Source organism: Dicentrarchus labrax, unplaced genomic scaffold (assembly GCF_905237075.1).
Source record: "Dicentrarchus labrax unplaced genomic scaffold, dlabrax2021, whole genome shotgun sequence".
Taxonomy (NCBI): Eukaryota; Metazoa; Chordata; class Actinopteri; family Moronidae; genus Dicentrarchus; species Dicentrarchus labrax.
Genome location: NW_026136710.1, coordinates 24,671,355 through 24,690,084, shown reverse-complemented (window position 1 = coordinate 24,690,084; position 18,730 = coordinate 24,671,355). Strand labels below are relative to the sequence as shown.

At 40.5% G+C, this 18,730-nt stretch overlaps 1 protein-coding gene and 1 long non-coding RNA gene across 4 annotated transcripts in view; one reads left to right on the top strand and one right to left on the bottom strand.

The window, feature by feature from the left end:
• LOC127370389 (uncharacterized) overlaps window positions 1-7,004 on the top strand; it is a 55,853-nt gene extending 48,849 nt beyond the window's left edge. Inside the window, exon 2 of the long non-coding RNA XR_007886216.1 lies at window positions 6,684-7,004. This is a non-coding gene — a long non-coding RNA (uncharacterized LOC127370389). The remainder of the gene's footprint in view (window positions 1-6,683) is intronic.
• Window positions 1-16,623, bottom strand: part of il6st (interleukin 6 cytokine family signal transduce) — a 36,810-nt gene extending 20,187 nt beyond the window's left edge. The window contains exons 1-4 of one of the 3 annotated variants that reach the window (XM_051412278.1): window positions 16,474-16,623; window positions 15,901-15,982; window positions 12,927-13,238; window positions 12,469-12,616 (exon numbers count right to left, since the gene is read on the bottom strand). In XM_051412278.1, coding sequence (XP_051268238.1) covers window positions 12,469-12,616; window positions 12,927-13,238; window positions 15,901-15,970 — 530 coding nt within the window. In that variant the 5' untranslated portion in view covers window positions 15,971-15,982; window positions 16,474-16,623. Of the gene's footprint in view, window positions 1-12,468; window positions 12,617-12,926; window positions 13,239-15,900; window positions 15,983-16,342 lie in introns of all 3 variants that reach the window. The other 2 variants (XM_051412277.1, XM_051412279.1) reach the window with 2 other exon arrangements.
• Window positions 16,624-18,730: the final 2,107 nt, after the last annotated feature.

Sequence of the window (18,730 nt, the reverse complement as noted above, 5' to 3'; positions counted from 1 at the left end):
TCAAGTTGTGCTATTTACGACATTCCGTCAAACGGCGTGCCCGTGGTGTTGCGTTGAATTTCGACCAGTCACCATAAACAGATAGTACTCCACTTCAGTGTACAGTCCCACCCTGAACACGTCCTCATAACTTCAGTGTACATGATCCAATCTCAATGAAACTTCACGTGTTTGATAACAGTCCCGCCCTGAACACGTCTACATGACAATATTCAGACATAGTGATAGCGCCACCTACTGGCAACAGGAAGTAAGCGCTGCATGGCGATTTTGTACTGCGTTACGTGAAATGACTGTGCCAGTGACGACTTGTCGAATTCAGCGGATTCGCCATGAAATGCCACTCATAACTTCAGTGTGCAATGTCCAATCTCCAGTGAACTTCATATATTCTGTAACAGTCTCGCCCTGAACACGTCCTCATAGGCATACGTGGTCCAATCTCAATTAAACTTCACGTGTGTTACAACAGTCCCGCCCTGAACTTGTCTACTTGACAATATTAAGACATAGTGATAGTGCCACCTTCCGGCAACAGATGGTAAGCGCTGCGTGGCGATTTTGAGCTGATTTACGTGAAATTTTCGTGTTGTGGCAGCGCACCCCGAATTGCGTGGAGTGCGAGGTCCCGCCCAACGCTGCTTGCAGCTTTAATTATTATTATTATTAGGGCCCGAGCACTAATCGTGCGAAGGCCCTATTGTAATTGAAGGAATTCTTTTTCTTTTTCCTCCTAAACAAACGCATATTTGGAGGCTTGCCCATGCTCAAAAACTCATGAAACGCGACGCACATGTCAGTTGTGGCGAAAAATTTTATATTATATGTGTCGCTTTCGGGTTGACCACTAGGTGGCGCTACTATCATGAAAAGTGCATTTAGGCTAATAACTTCTGCATAGTTTGTCGCACAATCAAAAACCTTATATCTACGCGTTCAGTGAATGGAGCTGAATCTCCCCATATAGGCCCCACCCACTTCCGCTTATAATTTTTTTTGTTAGAGCGCAAAATGTCCAAAATTACTTTTTCGTGTTCCTCCTATACGCTTTGTCCGATTCTCACGAAATTTTTCACGTAGCACCTGGGGACCGTCCGGGTAAAAAATTAACTTGAAGAATTTTCATATTTCAAAAAATAGGGACGTTATAAAATTAGCACTTCCTGTAAATGTCTCGTCAAAAAAGGAAGTGGACCATTTCTCCACACTGGTATGTCCGATGGACACCAAGCTTGGGTCCATAGTTCCCCATGTCTTCCTTAGGCATTGTGCACAATTTCATTGTATTTGAACAAACTCCTCCTAGGGAATTTATCGGATCTACTTCAAAATTTGTCAGTACAGTCAAAAAATGGTGCTGATTAAAAGTTGTGCTATTTGTGCATGTAGGTTGAAGAGCGTGTCTGTGGCGTGCCCTCAAAGTTGGCCATTTTGAATTCCGTGCTAATTTTTCGTGTTGTATTTGAACGAACTCCTCCTAGGGAATTTATCGGATCAACTTCAAATTTAATCAGCGCAATCTAAAGACCTTCATGATTAAAAGTTGTGCTATTTACGACATTCCGTTAACGGCGTGTCCGTGGCGTGGCATTAAAGTCAGCCATTTTGAATTCCGTGCTCATTTTCTGTGATTTTTCGCCTTGTATTTGAACGAACTTCTCCGAGGGAATTTATTGGATCAATTTCAAATTTAATCAGCGCAATCTAAAGACATTCATGATTAAAAGTTGTGCTATTTACGACATTCCGTTAACGGCGTGTCCGTGGCGTGGCATCAAAGTCAGCCATTTTGAATTCCAGCTCATTTTCTGTGATTTTTCGCCTTGAATTTGAACAAACTCCTCCTAGGGAATTTATTGGATCAATTTAAAATTTTTGGAGGTCCCTATTGTTTTTGCTTCATTTCTTCCTCCCTATTTTTAGGACTTTTGATTGCGTTTTTGCCCCCCTGAACATATACGAAAAGTCAACTTTATTTGGCAAAGTGGTCAGGCCTGGTGAAAAATTTTATATTCTATGCGTCGCTTTCGGGTCCACCACTAGGTGGCGCTACTATCATGAAAAGTGCGTTTAGGCTAATAACTCCCGCATCGTTTGTCACACATTCAAAAAACTTATTATTATTTATTATTATTATTTCTCCACATTAGTATGTCCGATTGACATCAAACTTGGGTCCTTAGTTCCCCATGTCTTCCTTAGGCATCGTGTACAATTTCAGGCCATCGCCTCTAGGTGGCGCTCTTTAAAATGAAGAAGATTATATCTCCATAACAGCACATGTGATTGAAATGAAACTTGGTACGATGCTTGCCCATGGCTCCCTGAGGCTCGCTAAAAAATTTGTCAACAATCCGCCACTAGGTGGCGCTCTGGTGGCATGGTAAATCACTGTGCAGAGACCATAATAGTTATGAATATGATAGTTATGATCAGACTGTTTGTCTGGTTGGACGTGCCACGGTAAGCGTACTGACTCACTTCCGGTTTACTTCCTGCTCTGTGTACACTGTTTGGTGCTGTAGCTCTGTCAGTGAACGCTAAATATAAATTAGTTTTACTTGTTACAGCGGTTATTTACCCGCTTAACATTTAAACGTAGACTAGTTCTACTTAAACACTTGGAGTTTCTCCCTCTTTTAGGGACTTTTCACTACTTTCAAAGTTTTTCATACACTCTAGTTTCATTAGCATTAGCAGTTAGCTATGGCTTCTCCCTCTCCCTCTCCTCTGTCCTGCTCAGTGTGTCAGATGTTCAGTTATTCCTCTGCCTCCTTTAAAGATAATGGTACCTGTATTAAATGTAGTTTATTTACTGCGCTGGAGGCGAGGCTTAGTGAGTTAGAGGAACGGCACCGCACCACTGAGATATCTTTAGCCGCTATAGTTAGCCAGCCCCCGGTAGCCGGTGCGGTCCGACCGAAGGTAGCTTCTGTTAGCTCTGTAGTTCCCCCGGTAGTTCCCGAGCAGCCGGGAAGACAGGGAGGCTGGGTGACTGAGCGAAGGAAGACTAGAACGGCGAAGCCCACAGGTCACCACCAACCGCTTCACGTTTCTAATACATTTTCCCCACTCAGCGTCACACCCGCTGAGGAACCAACTCTGGTTATTGGCAGCTCCATAGTCAGAAACGTGAAGTTAGCGAAGCCAGCGGCCATAGTTAAATGTATCCCTGGGGCCAGAGCGGGCGACATTGAATCAAATTTAAAACTGCTGGCTAAAGATAAACGTAAATACAGTAAGATTGTTATCCACGTCGGCGGTAACGACACCCGTTTACGCCAATCGGAGGTCACTAAGATTAATGTGGAGTCGGTGTGTAACTTTGCTAAGACAATGTCGGACACCGTAGTTTTCTCTGGACCCCTCCCCAATGTGACCAGTGATGACATGTATAGCCGCATGTCGTCATTCCACCGCTGGCTGTCGAGGTGGTGTCCAGCAAACGATGTGGGCTTCATTGATAACTGGAAGCCTTTTTGGGGAAAACCTGGTCTGATTAGGAGAGACGGCATCCATCCCACTTTGGATGGAGCGGCTCTCTTATCTAGGAATATGGCGAAGTTTATCTCTAAAACCTGACAGTCCAGAGTTAGGACCAGGAAGCAGAGCTGCTGTCTTACACACTTCTCTGCGCTTTCTTTAGAACAGTCACCCACCCAAAACCCCATAGAGACTGTGTCTGTCCCCCGACCACCTAAACTATTTAAAGAAATAAAAACAAGAGGAGTTCAACATAAAAATCTAATAAAAATTAAAACCAACTCCTCAGTAGCACAAAATAAGAGAATGAAATGTGGGCTGTTAAATATCAGGTCTCTGTCCTCTAAAGCTGTTTTAGTGAATGAATTAATATCAGATTATGATATTGATTTACTTTGTCTTACTGAGACCTGGTTGTCCCACGAGGAGTATGTTAGCCTAAATGAATCCACCCCCCCCAGTCATATTAATACTCACATTCCTCGAGGCACAGGCCGAGGAGGTGGAGTAGCAGCTATATATGATTCGAGCACTTTAATGGACCCTAAACCTAAACTAAATTATAATTCATTTGAAAGCCTTGTTCTTAGTCTTTCTCACCCAAACTGGAAAACACTGCAGCCAGTTCTATTTGTTATAGTGTACCGCGCTCCTGGACCGTACTCTGATTTTATATCTGAATTTTCAGAGTTTCTATCAAGCTTAGTCCTTAAATCAGATAAAGTAATTATTGTAGGTGATTTTAATATTCATGTGGATGTTGACAATGACAGCCTTAGTAATGCATTTATATCATTAATAGACTCAATTGGCTTCTGTCAGAGTGTAAATAAACCAACTCATTGTTTTAATCACACTCTTGACCTTGTTTTATCCTATGGCATTGATATTGAACATTTAATAGTCTTCCCACATAATCCTTTCCTATCTGACCATTATTTAGTAACTTTTGAATTCATACTATTAGATTATAAGCCATTAGGCAAAACTTCCTACAGCAGATGTCTATCTGACAGTGCTGTAGCTAAATTTAAGGAGGAGATTCCTTCAGTGTTTAATTCAATGCCATGTCTGAATTTAACAGAGTCCTATAACAACTTTAGTCCCTCTGAAATTGATAATCTTGTCGATAGTGCTACAGGCTCACTACGATCAACATTAGACTCTATCGCTCCTATAAAAAGGAAATTATTAAAACATAGGAGACTAGCACCTTGGTATAACCACCAAACCCGCCAGTTAAAGCAAATAGCTAGGAAATCTGAAAGGAAATGGCGCTCTTCCAAATTATCAGAATATCGCTCAAATTGGCAAGATGATCTTAAGATTTATAGAAAGGCCCTCCGTAATGCCAGAGGAGCCTATTACTCAGCACTAATAGAAGAAAATAAGAACAACCCTAGGTTCCTCTTCAGCACTGTAGCCAGGCTGACAGAGAGTCACAGCTCTATCGAGCCACATATCCCCATAAACTTAAGTAGCAATGACTTCATGAGCTTCTTCTATAATAAAATTATTACTATTAGAGAAAAAATTAATCACCAACTGCCATCAACAGTTATCAGTGGCTCTCCAAGTTCAGGGATTTCTGTCAATGTAAACTTAGATGTATATTTAGACTGTTTTTCTGCTATCGATCTTCATCAGTTAACTTCAATCATTTCTTCATCGAAGCCATCAACCTGTCTGTTAGACCCGATCCCAACTAGGCTGCTTAAAGAAGTTGTTCCCTTAATTGGCACTTCTTTACTGGATATGATTAATCTTTCTTTATTATCAGGATATGTACCACAGTCCTTTAAAGTAGCTGTAATTAAACCCCTTCTTAAAAAGTCCACTCTTGACCCAGGGGTTTTAGCCAACTATAGACCGATTTCTAACCTCCCGTTCCTCTCTAAGATTCTGGAGAAAGTAGTCGCCAAAGAGTTGTGTGACTTTCTACATAACAATAGTTTATTTGAGGATTTTCAGTCAGGATTTAGAGTTCATCATAGCACAGAGACAGCTCTGGTTAAAGTTAATAATGACCTTCTGACTGCTTCTGACAATGGACTTGTCTCTGTACTTGTATTATTAGATCTTAGTGCTGCATTTGACACCATTGACCATGATATTCTTTTACAGAGACTTGAGCATCAAATTGGCATTAAAGGAACTGCCCTAACCTGGTTTAAGTCATACTTATCAGATCGTTCTCAGTTTGTACATGTTAACGATGAATCCTCCATAAATACTAAAGTTAGTCATGGAGTTCCACAAGGTTCTGTACTTGGACCAATACTATTTACTTTATATATGCTCCCTTTAGGCAACATTATTAGGAATCACTCCATTAACTTTCACTGTTATGCAGATGATACGCAGTTATATCTATCAATCAAACCCAATGAAATTAATCAATTATCTAAATTACAAACATGTCTTAAGGACATAAAATCCTGGATGACCTGCAATTTTCTGATGTTAAACTCAGAAAAAAACGAAATTCTTGTTCTTGGCCCCAAAAACCTTAGAGACTCATTGTCTAAAGATATAGTCACTCTAGATGGCATTAACTTGGCCTCTAGCACCACTGTCAGGAATCTTGGAGTTATCTTTGATCAGGATTTGTCATTTAACTCCCACATAAAGCAGACCTCTAGGACTGCCTTCTTTCATTTACGTAATATTAGAAAAATTAGACACATACTATCACAGACAGATGCAGAAAAACTAATCCATGCATTTGTTACTTCAAGGCTGGATTACTGCAACTCTTTATTATCAGGTTGCCCCAATAAGTCCATTAAAACGCTCCAATTAATTCAGAACGCTGCAGCACGAGTACTGACAGGAACTAGAAAAAGAGATCACATCTCTCCTGTACTAGCTACTCTGCATTGGCTCCCTATAAAATGTAGAATTGAATTTAAAATCCTCCTCCTCACCTATAAAGCTCTTCATGGTCAGGCCCCTTCATATCTTAAAGAGCTCATAGTACCCTATTACCCCACTAGAACACTACGTTCTCTGAATGCTGGGCTACTTGTGGTTCCTATAGTCTCTAAAAGTAGAACAGGAGCCAGAGCCTTCAGTTACCAAGCTCCTCTCCTGTGGAACCAGCTTCCAGTTGTGGTTCGGGAGGCAGACACCCTCACCACATTCAAGAGTAGGCTTAAGACATTCCTCTTTGATAAAGCTTATAGTTAGGGCTGGATCAGGTGAGTCCTGAACCATCCCTTAGTTATGCTGCTATAGGCCTAGACTATCGGGGGATTTCCCATGGTGCACTGAGCTACTCTCTTCCTCTCTCTTTCTGCACTCATTCATGTCCCTTTAATGCATGTTACTAACTCCACTTCTTCCCCGGAGTTCTTGTGCTTTCTCGTCTCGCAGGTTCTCATGGATCCTGGTGGAGCCTCCTGCCATGGTCCTGCTTGACTGCCATTGCCAATACTGTTGTTGCTGTGCACCTGTCTGTCTGTCTGTCGCTCTCTCTCTCTCTCTCTCTCTCTCTCACCCCAACTGGTCGAGACAGACGACCACCCACCTAGAGCCGGAGGATCTGTCCTAGGTTTCTGCCTTTTAACAGGCAGTTTTTCCTTGCCCTTGTCGCCAAGTGCTTGCTCATGGTGGTACTGTTGGGTCTCTGTAATTAATGTTAAAGAGTTCGGTCTAGACCTGCTCTATTTGAAAAGTGTCCTGAGATAACTTCTGTTATGAATTGGCGCTATACAAATAAAATTGAATTGAATTGAATTGAATATGAAATTCGTGTAGAGTGGTGCCTGAAGCTCACATACCAAAAATCATGTGTTTGTAGCGCCCCCTACAGGATAAAAAAACAGCAGCCCCGGCGCCACGTTTCACCGATATGTACGAAACTCGGTAGGCACGTGTAACATGCCGGGACGTACAAAAAAGCCCCTTGGACCCATACCTGAAACCCCACAGGAAGTCGGCCATTTTGATTTTGATTTTCGGCTAACTTTTCGCGTTGTATTTGAACAAACTCCTCCCAGGGAATTTATCGGATCTGCTTCAAAATTGGTCAGTACAGTCAAAAAATGGTGCTGATTAAAAGTTGTGCTATTTGTGACTGTACGTTAAAGGGCGTGTCCATGGCTTTCCCTCAAAGTTGGCCAGGTTGAATCGAATGTCAAACTGTGATGCTATTTCCGGCATTTAAGGGCTTCTGTTTTAACTAACTCCTCCTACAGATTTTATCAGATTGACTTCAAATTTGATCACTTCAGTCTACACACATTGGTTATCAAAAGTTGTGCTATTTGTGACTGTATGTTTAACTGTGTGCCCGTGACGACGTGTCGAATTCCACCGATTGGCCATCAAACAGATAGTACTCATATCTTCAGTGTACAGTCCCACCCTGAACACGTCTACATGACAATATTCAGACATAGTGATAGCGCCACATACTGGTAACAGGAAGTATCACGTTTTATACTTTCATGTTCTACTCCTCGCAGGATGATCAGATCCAGCTGAAATTTACTTATAAAATGCAAAACACATTGTTGATGATATGTGTTGACTGTGGTGAGGGGGCGTGTCTGTGGGGTGGCGGGAAATTTTGATGGACCGCCACAAAACACGAATTCGCTATAACTTGAGTGTACATTCTCCAATCGGCTCCACACTTGATAACAGTCCCCCCCCGAACACGTGTACATGACAATATTCAGACATAGTGATAGCTTAATTATTATTATAATTGCTACGGTTACTGTTGTTGCTGTTGTCGCTGCTCGTTGTCCCCCATCGTTGCTGTCTTCTTCATCAATCACTACTATTAGTGTAGTTGTTGTTGCTGTGTCTCTCTCTCTCTCTCTCTCTCTCTCACACACACACACACACACCCCCCAACTGGTCGAGGCAGACAACCACCCACCTAGAGCCGAAGGATCTGTCCTAGGTTTCTGCCTCTTAAAAGGCAGTTGTTTTTTTTCTTGCCCCCGTCGCTAAGTGCTTGCTCATGGTGGTACTGTTGGGTCTCTGTAAATGTTATAAGGAGTTCAGTCTAGACCTGCTCTATTTGAAAAGTGTCCTGAGATAACTTCTGTTATGAATTGGCGCAATACAAATAAAACTGAATAGAATTGAATTGAATTGAAGGATTCAGATTTCTACATCACCCTTGTAGACACTTGTACTGGACAAGGATGTCTTCCAAACAATTTGTGATTTTCAGTGAGCACAGAGAAACACAGAGACAACAGTCACATTTAGCTTTCTGCTGCTGCTACATTGCTGTTAGCAATTGACAAGCTAACTTAAGCTATCCGTCAGTAGTAACTGTAAGCATCTTTCAGCTATTTACCACACAGAGTGAAAATGTATGTTCCATGTACCTTATCTGCCTTAAATCACACACTGAAAGCTTTGGTTATTGGTAAACTTGTTCCTAGTTTCACTGCTGTTTCTCATGTTAACATGTGTGAAAGTTCTATTCTTTCCCCCAAAAAAGGGCTTGGCCTTGAGCATGATGACATGTTTCTGGTCTGATGTCTAAACATCAATTAGGGTTAGGTTATGGAACTGTTAATAATAATAATAATAATAATAATAATTAAAGCTGCAAGCAGCGCTGAACGGGATCTTGCACCCGGCGCGCGTCAGCTCAAAATCGCCACGCAACACTTACTTCCTGTTGCCACTAGGTGGCGCTATCACTATGTGCTCAGGGCGGGACTCTTATCAGACATGTGAAGTTTCGTTGCAGTCGGATCATGTATGCAGAAGTTATGACAAATCCCTCTTTTTATGGCGTAGGATCGAAATTGGATGCCACGGGACACCACACCACGGGCAGGAAGTTTGACGAAAAAAACTGAAGAGCACAACTTTTAATGGTGAATGTGTTTAGATGGCTGTGTCCAAATCTGAAGTCGGTCCAATAAATTCCCTAAGGAGGAGTGCAAATCGCGACAAAATCCAAAATGGCCGACTTCCTGTTGGGTTTGAGGTATGGGTCCAAGAGACTTTTTTGCTTCTTTTATCATGATACACATGCGTAGCAATTTTCATACATGTCAGTCATACGTGTCTTGGGGGCTGACTCTGGGGGGCGTGGCTAAGCCATGTTGCGACGCCCATCCACGGGACCAAGACAACACCTCGGTGTTCGCCACCACCGAATTCTGTGCAAAGTTTTCAGGCATGTTTAGTCCCCCCAAAAGTGTGATTTTTTTTTTTTTTTGCCGCATCGCCATGGCAACATGGTTCCATGCAAATTCTTAAGATTCATAATATGTGATCCTCATCCTCCTAAGGAACTTCTCACATAATTTCAGCTGGATCTGGTCAATATGCTTTAAGATATAAATAAAAGTACAAAAAATACATTTCCTTTCACCACTAGGTGGCGCTCTCACTATTACTGAATATTATCACATAGAAGTGTTCAAGGTGGGACTCTTATCAGGCAAGTGAAGTTTGGAGCCGATTGGACTATGTACACTCAAGTTATAGCAAGAAAAATATCATCAACAACATGTTTTGCATTTCTTGACTAGATTTCAGCTTGATCTGATCATCCTACTAGGAGTAGAACATGAAAGTATAAAAAAATGACATTTCCTTTCACCACTAGGTGAGCTCTCACTTTTACTGAATATTATCACATAGACGTGTTCAGGGCGGGACTCTTATCAAACATGTGAAGTTTCATTGAGATCGGATCATGTACGCAGAAGTTATGAAGAAGCCCTCTTTCATGGCGAAGGTTTGAAATTGGATGCCACGGGACGCCACGCCACGGGCACAATGTTGGATGAAACAAACTGAGGAGCACAACTTTTAATGGTGAATGTGTTTGGATGGCTGTGTCCAAATCTGAAGTCGGTCCAATAAATGCCCTAGGAGGAGTTTGTCCAAATACAGCGTGTGTAAATCGCCAAAAATGGCCACAAAATCCAAAATGGCCGACTTCCTGTTGGGTTTGAGGTATGGGTCCTTGAGACTTTTCTGCTTCTTTTATCATCATACACATGCGTACCAATTTTCGTACATGTCGGCCTTACGTGTCTTGGCGTTTAAATTTGAAGTAGATCCGATAAATTCCCTAGGAGGAGTTCGTTCAAATACAAGGCGAAAAATCACAGAAAATTAGCACGGAATGCAAAATGGCTGACTTTGATGCCAAGCCACGGACACGTCGTTTCACGGAATGTCGTAAATAGCACAACTTTTAATCATGAATGTCTTTAGATTGCGCTGATTAAATTTGAAGTAGATCCGATAAATTCCCTAGGAGGAGTTCGTTCAAATACAACGCGAAAAATTACAGAAAATGACCAAAAAAATCTAAATGGCTGACTTTGATGCCACGCCACGGACTCGCCCTTCAACGTACATGCACAAATAGGACAACTTTTAATCAGGACCATTTTTTGAGTGTACTCACAAATTTTGAAGCATATGCGATAAATTCCCTAGGAGGAGTTCGTTCAAATACAACGCGAAAAGTTCGCCGAAAGTGAAACTTTAAATCAAAATGGCCGACTTCCTGTGGGGTTTCGGGTATGGGTCCAAGAGGCTTTTTTGTACATCATGTATGTTACATGTGCCTACCGAGCTTCGTACATATCGGTGAAACGTGGCGCCGGGGCTGCTGTTTTTTTTATCCTGTAGGGATAACACTATTTTTGGTATGTGAGCTTCAGGCACTACTGTACACGTGCCCTGTGAATTTCATATTAATAACTATTACGGTCTTCGCACAGTGATTTTTCATGCCAAAAAAGCGCCACCTAGTGGTGTATTTTTTTTGTCCTTTTTAAGTGAGCCTCAGGGAGCCATGGGGAAGCATCGTACCAAGTTTGATCTTAATCACACATACCGTTGTAGAGATATAAACTTCTTCATTTTTAAGAGCGCTACCTAGTGGTGATGGCCTGAAATTGTGCACGATGCTTAAGGAAGACATCTGGAACTATGCACCCAAGTTTGGTGTCAATTGGACATACCAATGTGGAGAAATGGTCCACTTCCTTTTTTGACAAAAAATCCACAGGAAGTGCTAATTTTATAACGTGCTGTTTTTTTGAAATATCAAAATTCTTTGAATTACTTTTTTTTATGAGGGTCCTCAGATGCCATGTGAAAAATTTTGTGCGCATCGGACAAAGCGCATGGCAGGAACACAAAAAAGTAATTTACGAACATTTCGTGCTCTAGAAAAAAAAATGTCTAGGCGAAAGTGGGCGGGGCTTACATTGTAAGATTCAGCTCTATTCACCGAACGCTTGGATACAAGGTTTTTGAATGTGCGACAAACTATGCAGAAGTTATTAGCCTAAACGCATTTTTTATGATAGTAGCGCCACCTAGTGGCCAACCCGAAAGCGACACATAGAATATCAAATTTTTTACCAGGCCTGACCATTTTGCCAAATAAAATTGACTTTTCGTATATATGTTCAGGGGGGCAAAATCGCAGTCAAAGGCGCTAAAAATAATAAGAAACATAGCAAATACAATAGGGACCTTGCCGGTCGCTGGCTCGGTCCCTAAAAATAATTCCTAGAGGAACAATAGGGTCTTGCACTGGTCAGTGCTCGATCCCTAATAATTCCTTAAGGAACAATAGGGTCTTGCACTTTCAGTGCTCGATCCCTAATAATTCCTTAAGGAACAATAAGGTCTTGCACTGGTCAGTGCTCGATCCCTAAAAATTCTAACAGGAACAATAGGGTCTTGCACTTGTCAGTGCTCGATCCCTAATAATATTTCCAAGGGTTACAATAGGGCCTTGCACTTGTTCGTGCTCGGTCCCTAATAATAATAATAATGTCTTATCTAGTTAGATTTTCAGTGTGACTTCAACAGAAAAGTGCCTTAGCTCCAACATTACGTTTAATGTCTAAGTGTTTTTGACAATTGTTCATTCTTTCAACTCCTTTAAGAGCCAGCTTGGTTCCACCATAAAATGTACCAAAACAGAGATGAAACTGTGCTATGATGCTAAAATAGCTGTGTACTCACATGTTGGATCTAACATTCAGTGTGTATGTTGTAGGGACAAATCCTGTTTGACGTCCTGCAGCTTCCCACACACACGTGATGTTTGGAGAGATGTACCTTTCCTCTTGAACTGCTATGCAGGACAGATTCTCGGGTTTCCCAGGACGATCTGCCATTGGGACAAACAACACACAGACATCTTTTAAACATTATTTTTTAAGATTATTTTTTTAATACAAAACTACCCTTTTATCAGACATTTAAAGATATGAGAGACAAGTATGAGGGTGGAATTTCTCATCAAATGTTTTTCCTGTATTTAAATATTTGATAACAATCTGTACCCACAACATCAGTAGGTCAAATTTAAAACAGGATGTAGGTCTGCAAGGATATTTACAGCAGACACAACTAATAGAAATAATGAACAAATAATCAAATTCAGCAATGGGTTTTAGGTTCTGATAACAAAAACTTACAGCCTTTCGTAAGGAAGATCCCGTGCATAAATCTGCCTTTGTTCAGGACAACATAGGCTGACACATTCTTGCAGCGGCACAATAACCATTCCCGTTTTTCACTGGTGATGGGGACAGTGACACTGAGAGCCGTTTTGTTGATCCTGGTGTACTGTTCTTTGGGTACAACAGTTCCAGATAATGTCCAGTAGAGGTCATCTGCTGTAACTTCATCTGTGTTGGTGATCATACATGTAGCTGCAAAGTCAGTCCCGATCTCTAGCACTGGAGATTGTGGGGAATCTGGGGATATCACCAAATGGCTGCCATTTTCTGAAAACCACCAAAACAATGTAATTAAATTTTCCGAATCAACATGCTGCTGTGACTGCTGAGCTAGCAAATAACACACAGCCTAAGCAATAACCCAAAAAGTAAGAGGTATATCAGCTGGCAAGTTTGATAAGATGTGACTGTATTCCACTTTTTGATCCAACATTTGACTCAGACCTTCAAGGTGGTACAGACACAAAACAGCCCACAACAAGCAGTTCATTACAGTGTCCTTTTTGATTCAACCTCGGGGGGGGGCTCAACAAGACCAAGCTGCTCCTCCTTTCAGGGAAGGCATCTTCCGTCCATATCCTCTCCATTAACATTGAGAACTCTGTTGTGTCCCCGGCTTGGACTGCAAGGACCTTGGGTGTGACACTGGATGACCAGCTGTCCTTCGCTGCCAACATTTTTGTGACCACCTGCTCCTACAGACTCATGCCCCACACCATCAGGAGGATAATCTGATCCTCACCCAGAAGGTAGGCAGGTACTTGTCCAGGCTCTTGTCACCCTGCACCTAGACTGCACCAACTCGCTTTTGGCTGATGCCATCCAACCTCTGCAGATAGAATCCTCCACCACTCCTCCACACCTTCACTCAAATTCCAATTCAAGACAATGATACTTGAATGGCTCAGTCTCCTCCCACATCCAGGAGATGATCAAACCATATACCCCAGCCAGTATACTGGTTTTAATTTCCTATATGATATGAATTGTACATATACCACAATACTGTTGCATAGCTGAAACAACTCTTCTCACTCATCTTGTGCAATGCTTTAATATTTTGTTTTGAAAAGGAAGCAATGTTGGTTTGCATATCTTTTCTATTTTTAGGTTTTGTTTTAACTACATTGCAGTTTGCACAATAAAACCCTTTAGTAATCAACACCTTCAGTAGATACATTATGACATTATATTGTTATCATTAATTGTAATGTGAATGACCTAACAATGTAAATGTTAATTAAAATGTTTTTATAATCTATGTACTCCTGACAGTAGAATAAGCCACTATAAACCTATGTTAAGGCTTAGTTATTCAAAATAAATCATACAATGAAACCATCACAATGTTAAAAAATAATGGGATACAAATCTTGAGTCATACCGACTAGCACTAAATTAAGAAAATCCAAACTGTTTGCTGTCCCGGCTCCCCACTGACATCAGGAGTGCGGGAACTCACATCTTTCGTCACAGACGGAAAACTCACCTGTTCAGACTGCATCTTGGCCCAATTGTAGCACTTGAAGCAGTTCAGCTTATTTGATGAAGTTGATGTACTCACATTACTTGTATCCACAAGATTAACTGCATTTATTGTAAGTCACATTGTGAACAAGCGTCCATTAAATCAGTTCTCAAATCTTTGAAATATTTTTTGCCCTGCCCTCTGTAAAACATTTTTGGTGGAATAAAAATGCCTATATAGGATGTACAATACACCGCTGGGCAATCAGTGTCTGATTTATTAAGAAACACACTTAAATGCTTAATTTAAAATGTTAAAGAATCCATCAATACATTCATGTAAACCAATTTTTTGTCATCATGCAGTAACATTAAGACGGCATTCTAGTTGCACTGAATGTTTTTATTAGATAAATTGCACTTACAATTAATAGTAAATAGTGAGAAACATTAGCTTGTGCTTCGCTGAGATTCTCAGTGGCAGGAGGAAACTGCACTTTACAGCTGATCAAACTGCAGTTGATGGTTTACAGCAGTTAATGATTGGAATATCGACAGTCAATTTTGAATACAAAATCTGGTTTATCAAACATATATTTACATTAATTTTATGAACTTACAGTATAATTATTTTAGAAATTATGCATGACTGACATTTAAAAACAAATGTCAAGTACCATCTGCAGAAGTACCCCCATTTGAGAAACACTGAGCTATATAAATGTAATGTTGCCAGCATACACAATGCCACAAAGTAATTGCCCTTGAAGCATAGGTTGGGAAATTCACTTTTTAAAATGGGAACATCTACCAGCCACTGACAGCTAAATGTTCAAATTCACCAGCCACTCAATAGCAAATCATTATTTTGTGTCCAACATCTACCAGCCACTTTTATGGGGCTAGAATAGACAGTGTTGAAGTTCTTGGCATATCGTTTTTATTTTTATGTTCTGTTTATATTACGTTGCAGTTTGCACAATAAAAAAAATTACATTCTGATTCCTTCATATACTGTATCATTTTGTGAGGCCAAGAATATCCCTTTAGTAATTAAAGCTTTCAGTATATACATGATTACATTCAAATGTTTTTATATTCTGTGTGCTCCTTATAGTTGAATAAACCACAATAAACCTATATAAAAGGCCCAGTCATGCAAAAGACAAACAAAGTGATATCCTATGACACGACCAAAATTAGAATTTATAATGTTACAGCCCCACATACTTTCATATATTAACAGTATTTGGCTGGTGCTTATTTCCCATCCTCCAGCCACTATTAACGCTATTAACGCTATTAGTTCCACCCGAGTTTTCCTGCTGTCACATCATGTCCAAATAACAGTGGGAAACTCTGCAGTTACATGAAGATTTGGTGTTTATATGTCAACTGAAAGAGAATAACGTTACTTAAGTTCCCAATACTGCCAGACGTTAATATGTAAAATGGTACTGACCTCCTGTAGAGGGTAGAGCAAAGATGAGGCAAGATAACACCAACAGCTGGACCTCTTTCGCAGACACCATGATGACAACTCGCTAGGAACATAGAAAAGACCATAATGTCAGAAAAGGTTCTTATAGATAGTAACGTTATGATTATGCATTATAGATACAACCTTACGAACTATGATGGCGTTACCTCACTTTACCATCCTTAAGATAATTAACGCTAGCTAGATAAGAATGTGTTAACGTTAGTTAACATTGACTAATGTAAGTTGTTAGACAAAAAGCAAATGTTAGCGTATGGCTAACAATATACCGTTAAATAGTAGTCACAGTTCTCAGAATTAAATATTTAGCTAGGTTAGCATTGAGAGTTCACATTGGCATCGCTGCTAACGCCATATTGTTTCCGCCTTCAAAAGCAAGGGTGATTAACGTTACTTAACTTACCTAACGTTAACTGGCGTCAATTTTGGTTCCTGTGTAATGTTCGTTAGATCAATTCCATTCTTTCTGTATGGCTAAACCTAACAATGACCAAACAAGTTAAAGAAATGATGGCTATTATTTTTGTCACGTACTTGCGAGTGATTCTGGAGTTGGACCACCCACTTCCCGTCAAGGGAAAGTTGTGTCGCAATATTTTGCCTTGCTGCGCGATATCTACACGATCTCACACCATATGGATGGACCCACGTCTTTTTTAGTGAGCATTTACCCCACCACTGACAGTTTAAGGATCTTCTTAAATGCTCAGCGAAAACATACTGTTTGTTGATTTGTCAGAGAAACTGCCTGTCAAACATGTGAGACAAATCGGAGATTTCTGGCGTTACATGCGCGTACCTCACTGTTGTTTTCCAGTATGTCTCCGCCCTCATGTTCACAAGAAAGCGCTTGCTCGTAAAGGTTCGTGAACCTCTTGGCATTGACTTTCCAAAACAAGACAACACATAAAACACCAAACCTCTTGTTGAGACGGTAAGTGATGTAAGTGATGTCCATGACTCTAACAGAGGGAGGGTTTAATGTTTTGGACTTTTCCTCATTTAATCATAATCCTAAAATTATTATATTATAATTAAAAAACCTAACAAAGATTAACTGAAACTATTAACTCATGTAAACTCTCATATTATGCCTGCTTAAATTGACCTCTTGTGTTTTGTTTCTTTTTGTATTTTATTTTATGTCTTTATAGTTTTGTCCTAAACCTGGATTATGGAACATAATTTATTGTAGTCCAAAAATGTTTGTTCAATAAAACTTATAAACAATAACAAGAACAAAACACACACTCTGTCAACATGCTGTGTAAAAGTTCAAAATGATTTAATATGGTACATGGCACTTAACTATTACTTTAAGGCAAGTTTAACCCTGCTCTGTGAAATACTCAATTACAATTTTGTGTTCAGATTATTCATCTGAACTGCTGCACTGTAGTTAAATGTGTTTTGCTCATTAGGCTTTTGAAATAAAAAATAAGTTCAGAAGTTGTCATCACAAATTCCAGTCAAAGATGTGTTTTTATTCTTGCTACTATAGTGTGATGTTACTTTACAGTGTGCAGAATCATGTATGTACAGAGTTTGTGAATGTTTTCACATTTATCTGCTTAAAGGTGGGGACTACAAGCATGATTTGTGACCTCACAAATATTTTGGAAATCAACCCTGGTCCAGTATGCAACTTCTGCAGTGTGATGTAGATGCATAGACTGAGAATGGACTTTACATCAGCACCAGCAGGAAAGCTTTACAAATGAAAACATTTGCATTGGTTACAGCATGATAGATGGGGGTTCATTTTCACCTTCCAATCAAATTCCCTCCATGATGGATTGTTAGTTCATGTCGTGCTTTTAAAGTTTCCTCCCATTTTTCATTCATTATTATAATATTTGTTTCCAAATCCCTTTTTTTTTTTTGGCATCGATATTGTTATCATTACATCCATGTTGTAGTGTTTTATAACTTTTAAAAATATATTTTTGCCTTAACTTTATAGGACAGCTGTAGATATAGTCTACATGAAATGGGGGAGAAAGAGGGGATGACATGCAGCAAAGGGCCATAGGTCTGACTTGAACCTGTGGTCGCTGCAGTAGCAGCCCTCCAACTTTGACCATTAAACATGCTGACCTTGAACCAAAATGGCATTGTTTATTCCAAGAAGAGAATACCCCTACCCTATCTCTTATTGGCATTTTAAGTTCCTCACTGAGAGTATTTTCCATCACTGCTTTATCTTTAGATTGTTAACTTCAATAGGCTACATACAGCATGAGCCAACCAAGCAAGTGTGGTGGAGAATGCTCCCCTAGTGTAGGAGGATAAGTCTCACTCGTGTCTGTGAATGCAGCCCCGTTCCTGACTCCTCCCCAGCCAACCTTCTCATCAGGTCAGGTTATATAAATGGTAAATGGATGGTAAATGGACCTGTACTTGTATAGCACCTTTTTAGTCTTCCGACCACTCAAAGCGCTTTTACACTACGTGCTGCATTCACCCTTTCACACACATTCACACAGTGATGGCAAAGTCCATCAAACAGAAACTAACTCATTCATACACATTCACACACCGATGCACAGCCTCAGGAGCAATTCGGGGTTCAGTATCTTGCTCAAGGATACTTTGACATGTGGTGGGAGGAGCCAGGGATCGAACCACAACCTTCCAATTAGTGGATGACCCACTCTTCCTCTGAGCCACCTGCTGGCTGATGCTCTCTCCTTTTGGCTCTTATCCTGTCTGCTGTGGTTGTTTGGTGCTCCAGTTTTGCCCCGCTGGTCCATTGTTGCCTTTCCCACCTGTTGAACCGGTCCTGTATGTT